General features: G+C 36.2%; 1 protein-coding gene across 6 annotated transcripts in view; it reads left to right on the forward strand.

Annotated features, from left to right (window-relative positions):
- ATP11B (ATPase phospholipid transporting 11B (putative)) overlaps nucleotides 1-13,900 on the forward strand; it is a 125,266-nt gene that overhangs the window by 47,707 nt on the left and 63,659 nt on the right. For all 6 annotated transcript variants that reach the window (XM_031009492.3, XM_055381939.2, XM_031009494.3 and 3 more), the window contains 3 exons: nucleotides 897-944; nucleotides 4,291-4,355; nucleotides 7,269-7,350. In XM_031009492.3, the coding sequence (XP_030865352.2) occupies nucleotides 897-944; nucleotides 4,291-4,355; nucleotides 7,269-7,350 (195 nt within the window). The remainder of the gene's footprint in view (nucleotides 1-896; nucleotides 945-4,290; nucleotides 4,356-7,268; nucleotides 7,351-13,900) is intronic.

Here is a 13,900-nt window from a genome sequence, read left to right on the forward strand (position 1 = left end):
AGGCCTACCTTAACTACTTAGTACTCACGCTGATCCTTCTTATTCTGTTCTGCTGTTCTGTTTTCATAATACATAATATTTTCTAGTATAGTGTGTAATTTACTTTTTTATTATGTTCATTGCTTACCATCTCTCCCACTAGAATGTCAACTCTAGAGCAGGCATCTTTGTGTATTTTGTTCACTGATGGATCTCAAGCACCTAGAACAGTATCTGTCATCTTGCAGGCCTTACTGTGTATTTGTCAACAGTTGATAGAGTAAACATTGTTGTATACCCTTTGATTGAATTACAGGTTGAATATCCCTAATCCAAAAATTCAAAATCCAAAATGATCCAGATTCTTGCCATTTTGAAAACATTTTTTATTCATTACCTCATTCATAGCTGGAGTAGAGATAGCAAGAATTCTAAACTTTTTAAAGCTTAAGGACTGGTAAGTGTTTTTAAAATGATTTATAGCAAGAATATTGGACCATTCATATATACAAATGGTTGATTTTTGTTTCATGTGTAAGAATGGTGCAGGCCGGGTGCAGTGGCTCACACCTGTAATCCCAACACTTTGGGAGACCGAGGTGGGCGGATCATGAGGTCAGGAGATCGAGACCATCCTGGCTAACATGGTGAAACCCCATCTCTACTGAAAATACAAAAAATTAGCCAGGTGTGGTGGCGGGCACGTGTAGTCCCAGCTACTCGGGAGACTGAGGCAGGAGAATGGCGTGAACCCAGGAAGCAGAGCTTGCAGTAAGCCGAGATCACACCACTGCACTCCAGCCTAGGCAACAGAGCAAGACTCGTCTCAAAAAAAAAAAAAAAAGAATGGTGCAAAAAAACAGCCATTGATGTCATAAGTGATATTATATGTTTTTGTAATGTGAATTTTTTGATAGATTCATGGGACGAATGATCATAACCCAACAAACGGAAGAAATTGTAAGGTAAGAATTAATTTGTGTTATCTAATTACCTTTAAATGGGAACTGTTTGGGGGAGGGACTAGAAGTTCCAAAGGGAGATTATGTAAATAAGCAGCCCATCATGGGAAAGGGTTAATTTTGTTGTTTTTTGTTTGTTTTGTTTTGTTTACATTTAGTGGTTTATTATATCACTTCAGAATCATTCAGTGCAAGCTAGAGTGTTTAGTGGTCAACCCAGAACTGCTTACTTTTCTGATTGGTTTATCATATCCTTTATAATAAACCACTAAATGTAAACAAAGCATACAGATGAAGAGATGCTCAGGGCCAGATATTGGGGAAGGGTTGTGGAGCTTCCGTGCTCTCCCTGGGTGTGCCACTCTCCAGAAAACTCTGGAAGCCCTCCCAACCCATTTCTCTTGGTTTTTTTATGGAAGCTTCATGACATCAGCTTTCTTTACTCCGGAGTATAGGGCAGGAAGGACCCTCTCTGGGGATGGCCTTAAGACCCACAATTAGAAAGGTGGGGGAAGAGTAGAGTCCTACCTTGGGGTGAAAGGAGGGCAGGAGAAGGTCAGAAGCCTGCTCCTGAGGCTGAACACACCCAACATTATAACAAAAGACTGTAACAAGGGCTATGGGAGTTATGAGCCAGGGACAACGGATGAAAACTAATGTATGTATCATAACATCACAGGCCATCCCCTAGTTTTCAAACACAAATCCCTTACATCAAAAGAATATACAATTCAGAAGATATTGCCACATTACTAGAATCCCATTCAGTTGTTAATAATTAGTCCAGTCCATCATAGTGGATAAGTATCTCTCAGACTAAGGTCACTCAGGTTTGCAGGCTTCTTACCAATCCTCTCAGATTCCAAAAGCAGCTGTGGTCTCAGCAAATAGACAGCTTCACTCTTTCAGGCATCTGGTATTATTGAGCTAAGAGACAATGTAATCTCTTGCTCTGAGCCTCTTTCAAGGTGTTACTGTTAGATTTCCCTCACCTTGTAACCCATTTATTCATTCATTTACCCTCAGCTATTATTTCTCCTTTTCTCCATTAATACCCAAACTTTTCCAGGAAAGGGTTAATTTAAAAGCACTTTGCATTTCATCTGCTAGTAATTTGTGGCAGCAGCAAGTGAGGATGAAACAAATCCCATGAAATGATATCAAAATAATTTAGTAAGATTATTTGTGTTTTTGCATTTCTTTTTCTGATAATACTAGGTAGTAATATTAAAAGGAAACATAGCTGCTTTTTTGCACTCCTTATTCATTTAAACCGACGATGCTTAGTAAGTCTAGAATATGAAAAATGTTCTATATGATGTTTAACAAGTATAAGTGCTATGCTCTTCTTCACTTCAGAATCATTCAGTGCAAGCTGGAGTGTTTAGTGGTCAGTCCAGAACTGCTTGCTTACTTTTCTGATTTTTATTTTTCTTGATTGTTTCAGATTGTTTTCCCTCAATATTTGGGTTAATGAATGGCTCCTAAATGAAAGGCTTTGTGTCAGTTCAAAGATATGCTGATAGGATATGATTACGTTGTTACTCATGAGCGTTAACCTTATTTGGAATCAATCTTGGAATCAGCTCTTGAGTTTCTAATCGTATTTGACATTCTACCTCTTTTCTGGGGACATGTTCAGTTTATACTGGCTGCATGAAATAAGTCACTATAACAGAAAGAGTTGAGCATTTTTTAATGAAATCCTCAAGACAAGCCAGCAAAAATACCATACATTCACATTGATTCACATCTTTAATAAGCATTAACATAGGAGCATGTTCAGTAAACACTGTAGCAAGATCTTTGTATGTGTAGGATCCCTGCTGAATAACTATGACTTGGTTTATTTTGATTTTTATAGGGAAATAGTGAGAAATGTGTGGATACATAGTCTGAGTTGCATTAATATGTGAAGGAAAATAGCAGTTATATTACTTCAGCCCCTAGAATGGTTAAAAAAATGAACCATGTTCTCTACTAAAACAACCTGACCAAACTGATGAATTATCTTTTAATCTGAAGTTGTCATTATATCCCAATTTTACGTGCCAGTGTGAGCTAAAAGTATTTCTGTTTATTGTTAGAAGCAACACTGAGTGAAAAAGAGCTATTTTATAGCTCCTAAAATAGTTTTCATATTGATTTGGACTATCCATGGAGTGTACTCCAAATATGACTGTATTGGTTCTCCTTGCTTCATTGCAATTTTTTACAGTGTTTGGGTTTGCAGGTGTCTTCATAAATGGTTCAGATTCTGTTTGGTTTGGATAATTGTGTATGCATATTTCAGAAAACTATAAGGAATAGCAACAAAATAATGGCTTTTTAACTTTTCCATAGAAGATTCTTATTTTGCTATCACTAAGAAGATCAATTTCCTTTCTAGTTATTCCTTGTCGTTTTATATCTCCTTTATGGAGAGAAATTCAAACAGCAAGAAGACCTGTGCTTCAAGAAGTATGCAATGCAAGTAGTCAAGTTATACTGTGCGATCTTGCCTAGAAAAAGCACTAACATACCTTGTACATTGTATTTTATAATTCAGTATAATTGTGCAGAACTCATGAATTTATATGCAAATCATACTACAGTTTATGTTTACGTTGTTCTAATTCTTTATTTTCCCTTTCAAAGCTGTTTATTAACTTTGCTTTAAAATTTTAAAATTTCATCTTCTGCCACACATTTTTAAATCACTGCTTACTCTTTGATTTTGCTGAATTTTATGTTTAAAATTTTGAAACTAGTGGCTTTGTGACTGTATTTACATGCATAATCATTTTTCTGAGCCACTAATCTTAAAGCAGGTATTTGTTGTTACAGTAACTAACATCATGATTGGCCTAGGCAGCCTTTTTTTTAATTTTATTTATTTTATTTGTGTATTTATTATTTATTTTTTATTTTTGAGATGGCGTCTCACTCTTGTCTCCCAGGCTGGAGTGCAGTGGTGCAATCTCGGCTCACTGCAACCTCCGCCTCCAGGGTTCAAAAAATTCGCCTGCCTTAGCCTCCTGAGTAGCTGGGACTACAGGCGCACGCCACCACGCCTGGCTAATTTCTTTTGTATTTTAGTAGAGACGGGGTTTCACCATGTTGCCCAGGCTGGTCTCGAACTCCTGAGCTCAGGCAATCCACCCGCCTCAGCTTCCCAAAGTGCTGGCATTACAGGCGTCAGCCACCACGCCCGGCCCCTGGGCAGCTTTATAGTAGCTGCGATTTTGGTTTTATATGAAAGCGGTGTTATGGCTATAGCTTAAGTACCTTCTGCTGAAGATGCCATTTTAGAATTGAATTGAGTTTTTAATATATTCAGTGCTTTATGGTTATTTTCTTTTTTTCCTAGACCTCTGGGGCCAGAGAGTCTCCTGCTTCGTGGAGCCAGATTAAAAAACACAAAAGAAATTTTTGGTTTGTACATATTTAAACATTTTAAATTATTGATTTGTGTCGATGCTTTATATGAAGTACTTTTAAAAGTACAATGTTTGTGGTCTTTTGGTTAGATTATTAATTATTTGTTATTTATGATAATTTTCTTATAAAGTTTGTATTACAGTAGTCGTGTATTGTACTTTTGTTTTGTTGACGATCCCTGTTTTTTAATAATAGACTAGAACCTTGATCTTATGTTATCTTTATGGATACTTGTGAAACTGAGTGCAGATAATTTATATAACACTTCTAGTAATGGTGGGTGAGAACCAATATAATCTGGCATCATGGTACAGTAAACCACTTCTATAATTTCATTATGATTATTAGATTGGATTAATAACTGCAGATTTATCCATTCATACATTCATTCAACAAATATACTGATATCTGAATATATACTAGGTACTATTGGAACATACACTGATTGGATCAAAAGGATGAATAAGTACTGCTCTTGCCTTGGAGATCTAAATTAATACAGTACACTCTGAGTCAACTATAAGCAAATTGTGAAGTTGATGATAACCTTTAGCTGTTAGCTAGCTCCTCACATTTCAGGAATGGCCCAGTATCTTGGCCCGCTGTGTTACCCACTGGCTGTCTGCAGCTTGTGAGATCTTCTTTCTCATTTGCTCTTTTTCTGTTACCTGTACTATATCTTCTCTCTCAGTGTTAGACTCTCTGATAAAGAAGTCCATATATCGAGAAAAAAAAAAAAACACAAAATAGCAAGTGTTGATGAGGACGTGGAGAAATTGGAACCCTTGTACATTGCTGATGGGAATGTAAAACGTTGCAGCTGCTGCCTTGAAAAATAGTTTTGGCAGTTCTTCAATAAGTTAAATATAGAATTATATGACTTAATGATCCCACACTACATATATACCCAAAGTAACTGAAAATGAGTGTTCAAATGAAAACTTGTACAAGAATGTTCGTAGCAGCACTATTCATGATAGCCAAAGGTTGGAAATAGCCCAATGTTCATTAGATAATGAATGAATAAGCAAAATATGGTATATCCATATAATGGAATATTATTCAGCTATAAAAAGGAATGAAGTATTAATGCATGCTACAGTATGGATGAACCCTGAAAATACTATGTTGAGTGAAAGAAGCCAGACACAAAAGGCCACATGTTGTGTGATTCCATTTATTTGAAATACCCAGAATAGGCAAATTCATAGAGACTGAAAACAGATTAGTGGTTTCCAGGGGCTGGGGAGTAGAGGAGAATGGAGAATGTTTGCTTAATGGGTACAGGGTTTTCTTTGGGGGTGATGAAAATTCAAAATTATAAATGTACTAAGTGCCACTGAATTATACACTTTAAACTGGTAAATACATATGTTTTTCCACAATTAAAAAGAAATCCGTAAAAATATTCTAATAGCAGAAACCAGAGTAAACCTTGAGGGCTTTTAGATCCTCTAATACAACACTGTATTTTAAAACTTTTTTTTTTTTTTTTTTTTTTTGAGACAAGGTTACTCTGTTGCCCAGGCTGGAGTATAGTTGCACGATATCGGCTCATTGCAACCTCTGCCTCCTGGGTTCAAGCGATTCTCCTGCCTCAGCCTCCCAAATAGCTGAGATTACAGGCATGTGCCACCATGCCCGGCTAATTTTTGTATTTTTAGTAGACCATGTTGGCCAGGTTGGTCTCGAACTCCTGACCTCAAGTGATCCACCTGCCTTGGCCTCCCAAAGTGATGGGATTACAGGCGTGAGCCACTGCGCCTGGCCAACACATCTTTCTAGTAGTAACTTCGTCACTCCTGTTTACTTTAAAGTAAACCATAAGGAATGGGGTCCAAATTTTGTACACTCTTAAAAGAAAATGTGAATTTGAATGCCTTTAGATGGGTCCGTCTTCTGTTGTTTTGCCTCAGTACCACCTCTCCCTATTGGATCATTCTGGCTATTTTACCACGTTTCTATAATCTCTATTTGAGTTATAATACCCTGCCTTTAAGGAATAAGTCAAGATAAAACTTCCAGGACAAATATTTAGGAAGAGGGCATGAAAGGTTCTATATTGCTTTTCAAATTGTACTATTTAGGGATGGGAATGAATATTTATTGATCATCTCTCAGTTTTTAGGCATTTTGTTAATTTGTCATACAGACCTCACAACTCTATGAGGTATTTTTTCCCATTTAAAGATGGGAAGATTGAGACTCACAGAAATTACTTACCCGAGGATGTAGAACTAATAAGTGGCAGAGCTAGAATTCAAACCAAGGTCTAGCTGCAAAGTTTTTTGATAAGCTGGTCTCACCTAATTCCATTTGTTGTCCAGTTTTAGTCCCATTACTACTGTCATTCTTGCTCATCTCAAAGTCATTCAATAGGCGCACATTTTTTAAATAGCACTTTCCATGTGCTTACTTGATTTACTCTGACAGACTTCCATATTATCTCTCCAATGGTTATGGAATAATGTCTAGACCCGCGATTCCAGCATTCAGGGCTTTTCACACTGTGGCCGTAGTCCATTGTCCCAACCTAACAGAAAGTGCTTTTCCATATCTGTCTTTGTTAACACTGCTGTATTTGTAATGGCCTTCCCTGACACTGTTATCTTTCCAGATTCTTTTCCTCTGTCAATTCCAATTCAAGTAATAAATTTTTCCTTCAGGTATCTGTTACAACTCAGGAACAGGACTCCATGCCCTCCCCCATTTAGCCAGTTGAGTGACTGGGGCTTCCCAAAATTGGACTCAGAAAGCCTTTTAGTACTCTGAAAATACTTAAAGAAAAGCAAAATTATAACAACTGTCAGACAGTACACTAAAAGCTTTCATGCTGGTAAATATATTTATTTCTTGTGAAACATGCTAGAGGATTATTTTAAGAGACAATTTTGTTTTATTTTACAGGTGTTGCAGTATACACTGGAATGGAAACTAAGATGGCATTAAATTACAAAAGCAAATCACAGAAACGATCTGCAGTAGAAAAGTAAGAAAACTTTTCATTTATTTATATGTAATTATAACTATACATTTTTTATTCATTTGGTATAAAATATTATATATATAAAATATATGTTAAGTAAACAGAATGAAAACCTTGGGGACAGTGATAGTTTCTTATATTTTTACATACAAGTAACATTTTGCACAGTATTGGACATGTAGTAAATGCTCTATAGTATGACTTTTAAAATAAATACTATTGAATAAATGGTGGAATCACTTATCACACTAACGCAGATAACAGTTCTAAAACTGAAAAAAAAATTTAAATAAACAACTATTTGAAAACATTGGAGACAAACCAGAATCGAATAGAAATGGGCAAGGAGTGTAATCCTGAAAGATGATAGCAGCAAGGGGGAAAATTTAAGAGTATAGCTTTTTGCCTGAGGGCACTCCCCAGTTTATGTGCTGCTTGGGACATCAAAAAGTCTGAACTTTACTGGATAGAAGTATCAGAGGACAAGGTTAATAGCTGGAAGAGCAGCTGGAAAGTTAGGGGAAAATAATGTAAGGGGATTAGCGTTAATTCCCTTCTGTAAGCAATGAGATGTAAGCTACAGAATGGAATTAACTCTAAAAACTGCACATAAATTCTGCCCAAGTCCTTGGCTGACTGCTAGAACTATGCATGTGCAAGGGAGACAAAAGAACTCAACAGAATTTTACTGCTGCCCATTGCATTGGAGACACAGTTTGTTGAACTAGGTGAAGTTAACTGCCTACTGGAATAAAAATAGCACTCTTCTGAGGAACATAAAAGAATACAGACTGTCTACAAGGTATTATTATAAAGTCCAGTCTGCAATAAAAAATAAGCAGACTATGAAGAAAATGTAATTCATCCATAAGATAAAAAGCACTCAATAGAAACTGTCTCCAAAATGATCCAGATCTTGCATTAGCAGACAAGAACTTTAAAGCAGATATTATAAATTTATTATAAATATGTTTAAGGGCCTAAAGGAAAATTTGAATGAACATATGGGAAAACTCAGCAGAGAAATGAAAACTCTTGACTTGAAAAACATAATTACTAAAATGGAAACATCATTAAGTGGGCTCAACACCAGACTGAATAAATCAGACCAGTGAACTTGAAGAAAACACAAATTACTCAGTCGAAGAATGGAGAGGAAAAAAGATTAGGAAAAATGAACAGAGCTTCAGAGCCATGTGGGATAATATTAAGCTGTTTGGCATATGTGTAATTGATTCCCAAAAAAAGAGAAAAAAAGGACAGAATAAAAATATTTGAAAAAATAATGACTGAAAATTTCTAAAATTTGAGGAAAAAACTTCAGCCTACCCTACCGAGATCAGCAAACTCTAAGCAGGAAAAATATAAAGAAATATAAAGAAACCCACACCAAAGCACATCATGGTCAAAATACTAGAATCCAAAGAAAAAGAAAATATTTCATGGAGCCGAAGAGAAATGCATCACATGTAAATGAATAACAATATAAGTGATAACCAGTTCTCATCAGAAACAACGGAGGACACTGGGGAAAGGACATCCTCTTCAGGAAATGGTGCTGGGAAAATTGGATAGCTCCATGCAGAAGAATGAAACTGGATCCCTGTCTTTCACCATATAAATAATCAACTTAAGGCTGAGCATGGTGGCTCATGCCTGTAATCCTAGCACTTTGGGAGACCAAGGCAGGAGGATCACTTGAGGTCAGGAGTTCGAGACCAGCCTGGCCAACATGGTGAAACTCCGTCTCTACTAAAAATACAAAAATCAGCTGGGTGTGGTGGCAGGTGCCTGTAGTCCCAGCTACTCAGGAGGCTGAGGCAGGAGAATTGCTTGAACCTGGGAGGTAGAGGTTGCAGTGAGCTGAGATCATGCCACTGCACTCCGGCCTGGGCAACAGAGCGAGACTCCATCTCAAAAAACAAAACAAAACAAAAAGTGTATCAAAACCACAATGAGATGTCATCTTGCCAGCCAGAATGGCTATTATTAAAAAGACAAAAAATAAATAAATAAATAACAGATGCTGGCAGGGATATGGAGAAAAGAAAACTCTTATACGTGGTTGGTGGGCATGTAAGTTAGGATAGCCACTATGGAAAATAGCCTGGAGATGTCTCAAAAAACTAAAAACGTAATTACCATATGATCCAACAATCCCACTACTGGGTTTTATCCAAAGAAAAAGAAATCAGTATATCAAAGGAATATCTGCACTTGCATGTTTATTGCAGCACTATTCATAATAGCAAAGATAAGGATTCAATCTAACAGTCCATCAGCAGACGGATGGATAAAAAAATGTATACATACCTAAAAAAAAATGTATACATACCCACACAATGGAATACTATTTGGCCATAAGAAGAATGAAATCGTGTCATTAGCAGCAACATGGATGTAACTGAAGATCATTATGTTAAGTGATACAAGCAAGCACAGAAAGACACTTCATTAGTGGCACACACCTGTAATCCCAGCACTTTGGGAGGCTGAGGTGGGTGGATCACTTGAAGTCAGGAGTTCAAGGCCAATCTAGTCAACATGGCAAAACCCTGTCTCTACTAAATATGCAAAATTAGCTGGGTGTGGTAGTGTGCGCCTGTAGTCCCAGCTGCCTGGGAGGCTGAAGCAGAGAATTGCTTGAACCCAGAAGGCGGAGGTTTCAGTGAGCCGAGATCGCACCACTGAACTCCAGCCTGGGTGACAGAGCGAGACTCCATCTCAAAAAATAAAAAAAGACACTTTATAAATATTTTTCAAAGAACCAACTTTTGGCTTTAATTTTGTGTATTTTTTTTCTCTTTTCCATTGCCTTCAGCTCACATCTTCAATTAATTTCTTCCGTTTCTTCTCAATTTGGGTCTAATTATTTCTCTTTAACTTCTTGTGATGCTAGATGAACTCAAATGATTAAGTTTAAGCTTTCTTTTTCCCTTACATAAACAGCACAAAAGATGATGGGGGGCTTTAAATGAACTGTTACAAAGGTCTTACATTTTACATGAAGTAATACAATAGCATCTATAAATTACAGTAAGGTAAAGATGCATATTCTGACCTCTAGAGCTTCCATTAAAAACAATAAGGCAAAGATTTATAGCTAATAAGTTAGAGCAACTGAATATTAAAATGTTTGGTAAACACAGTAAACAGCAAGAAAGGAAGAACAGCGAAACAAAAAACCAAATGAGACAAATAGAAAACAAATAGCAAAATGGTGGTCCGAAATTTGACCAAAAATTACATGAGATATAAATGCATCAAACAGTCTGATGAAGTCAGAGATTGTCAGATTGGATAAAAGAGCCAGACCCAACTATATGCTGCCTAGAAGAAATACAGTTTACATACAAAGATATAAATAGGTTGACATCAAAAGATATACTATGTATATTGTAAGCCTATGAAAACTGAACACTAGAATAGTTCCATAATTATACATGGAAAGTTCATCTAGACAGAACATATGATGTGCCATAAAACCAATCCCAAAAGATTGAAATCATACAAAGTATGTTCTTTGACAATGAGGGAATTGGATTAAAAATCAATAACAAAATCTGCAAATATTTTGAAATTAAAAAACAACTCTTTTAACTGACTCATGGGTCAAAGGAGAAATCACAAAGGAAATTTAAATTTCTTCAAATAGAATGGTAATTGAAACCCAACACATCTACATTTGCAGACTCAAGGCAAAGCCCAGCTTAGAGGGAAATTTCTAGCTATAAAGTTGACAAATTCCTGCTGAGATTGACAGATTAAGCAAAAGAGAAGTGGTATAAGAGAAAAAAACTAAAAAATTATGAATGTCAGGGATGAAAGAGGGGATAGCTCCATAGATCCTACACATATCCAAGGATAATAAGGAACTATTGTGAACAACTTTTTGTCACTGACTTTTACAACTTAGATGAAATGGGCAGATTCTTTGAAAACACAGGTAACTTACCAAAATTGGCCCAAGATGAAACAGAAGGTCTAAATAACCGTTAAGTCTGTCAAATAGCTTTAAGTTATTATTAAAAAATGTCTCCACGCTAAAGATTTGCCTTTTCAACACATGGTGCTAGAACAGGTGGACGTCTGTATGTCAAAAATTCAATCTTCACCCTTACCCGTCTCCCGCATATACAAAAACTACTCAAAGTGTAAGATCTAAGCATAATAACTAAATCTGTAAAACATGGGAGAAAATCTTTGTGACCTTGGGTTAAGTAAAGATTTCTTAGATGGGAAATGTACGGAAAAGGAACCACCAAAATTGATAGCTTAAACTTCATCGAAATGTAAGACTTACACACTTAAAAAGGCACTGTTTATGTTGTGAAGATGCCAGAAACTAAAACCAAAAATTTAAAAATACAAGCCATAGGCCAGAGAAAATGTCTGCAAAGCATATATCTTGTAAAGGACTTGTACCTAGACTATCCAGTCTCACTACTTTTTAACATTATTTTAGAAGCCTCATTCAGTGCAACAAGTTAAAGGAATTAAAAGCCATAAGTACTAGAAAACACGAAGTAAAATTGTCCTACTGGAAGACACATGATTTTTCATGTAAACAGACGCAAGTATTCAATAAGAAAACTATAATAAGCAAGTTGGTCTCAGAATACAAGGTAAATAAAGAGAAATCTTTTTTATTTTTATTTTTTGGAGACAGAGTCTCAACTCTGTCACCAGGCTGGAGTGCAGTGGTGCGATCTCGGCTCTCTGCAACCTCCGCCTCCTGGGTTCAAGCGATTCTTTTGCCTCAGCCTCCCGAGTAGCTGGGACCACAGGTGTGTGCCACAACACCCAGCTCATTTTTGTATTTTTTAGTAGAGACAGGGTTTCACCATGTTGGCCAGGATGTCTTGATCTCTTGACCTCTTGATCCGCCTACCTCGGCCTCCCTACAGGCGTGAGCCACTGTGCCCGGCCGATAAATAATTTTTATATCTTATAATAGTAAGAAACAGTTAAGAAAATGAAATTTTTAAAAGGTTATATTTACAGTAGTATCAAAAAGCGTAATATATTTAGGAATAAGTTTTTTTTTAACTTGTGCAAGATTTATATAATGAAAATTACAAAACATGGCAAGATAAATTAAGAACTAAATAAATGGAGAAATCACATTAATAGATTGTCAAGCTCAGTATTGTTAAGCTGTCAATTACTGTGTAGATTCCCTCAGTCTCAAAATCACAGCAGTCTTTTTGTAGTAATTGACAAGGTAATACTAAAGTGTATATTGAAATGCAGTAGTCAAAATGCATATTCAGATGCACAGCAAAAACAATCTCTTAAGAAAGCTAAAAGATTTACCTTACCTGATTTAAATACTTAATATAAAGCTACAGTAATTACAGTGTGGTATTAACAAAGATGATAGTTCAATAGAATAAAATAGAGAGTTGAGAAGTAGACCATTCATGTGTGGGTTTGTTGATTTTCAACCAAGTAACAAGTCAATTCAATGAAAAATTTAGTATTTTCTACAAATGATGCAGCAATTGGATATTCAAATGAGAAAAACATGAAACTTAGCTTCTGCCTTATGCTGTACTCCAAAAAGTTTTGAAAACAAGTCATAGACCTAAATATAAAAGCTAAAATTACAAAACTTTTAGAAGAGCTGGGCGTGGTGGCTCACACCAGTAATCCCAGCACTTTGGGAGGCCGAGACGGGCAGATCACCTGAGGTCAGGAGTCCGAGACCAGCCTGACCAACGTGGAGAAACCCTGTCTCTACTAAAAATACAAAAATTAGCCGGGCATGGTGATGCATGCTTGTAATCCCAGCTACTTGGGAGGCTGAGGCAGGAGAATCACTTGAACCCTGGAGGCAGAGGTTGTGGTGAGACGAGATCGTGCCATTGCACTCCAGCCTGGGCAACAAGAGCGAAACTCCATCTAAAAAAACAAAACAAAACAAAACAAAAAATACTTTTAGAAGAAAACTTAGAAAGATATCTTTATGACTTAGAGTAGGTAAAGATTTCTTAGGATACAGCAAATATAATAATTAAAAATTGATAAATTACACTTTCTCAAAACTAAAAACTTCTGCTCATCAGGCTAAACATTTAAAGAAATGAACATACATGTTACAAACTGGGAGACAATATTTGCAAAACATGTATCTGACCAAAGACTTGTATCCTGAGTATATAATATATATGTGCATGTGTTTACACACACACACACAGACACACCTGCCTACAAATCAACAATGAAAAGAGAAACAAGCTAATTTAAAAAAATGGGCAAAAGGTGGAAGGTAACCACCTTTTGTCATCTTTTCAGCTGAAAATTACAAAACACTGAGGAAAGAAATCAAAGATCTAAATAAATGGAACAATATATCATGTTCATGGGTTGAAAGATTCGTACAGTAAAGATGCCAGATTTCCCAAATCGATTAATAGGTATAGTGCAATTTCTATAAAAATCTCAGCAAGTTTTTTTGTAGAAGTAGAAAATTTATTCTGAAATTTAGATCGAAAAGCAAAGGAACAGTTTTGAAAATGAAAAATAAAGTGAGAAGAATTGCTATTGATGT

Source organism: Gorilla gorilla, chromosome 2 (assembly GCF_029281585.2).
Source record: "Gorilla gorilla gorilla isolate KB3781 chromosome 2, NHGRI_mGorGor1-v2.1_pri, whole genome shotgun sequence".
NCBI classification, from domain to species: domain Eukaryota; kingdom Metazoa; phylum Chordata; class Mammalia; order Primates; family Hominidae; genus Gorilla; species Gorilla gorilla.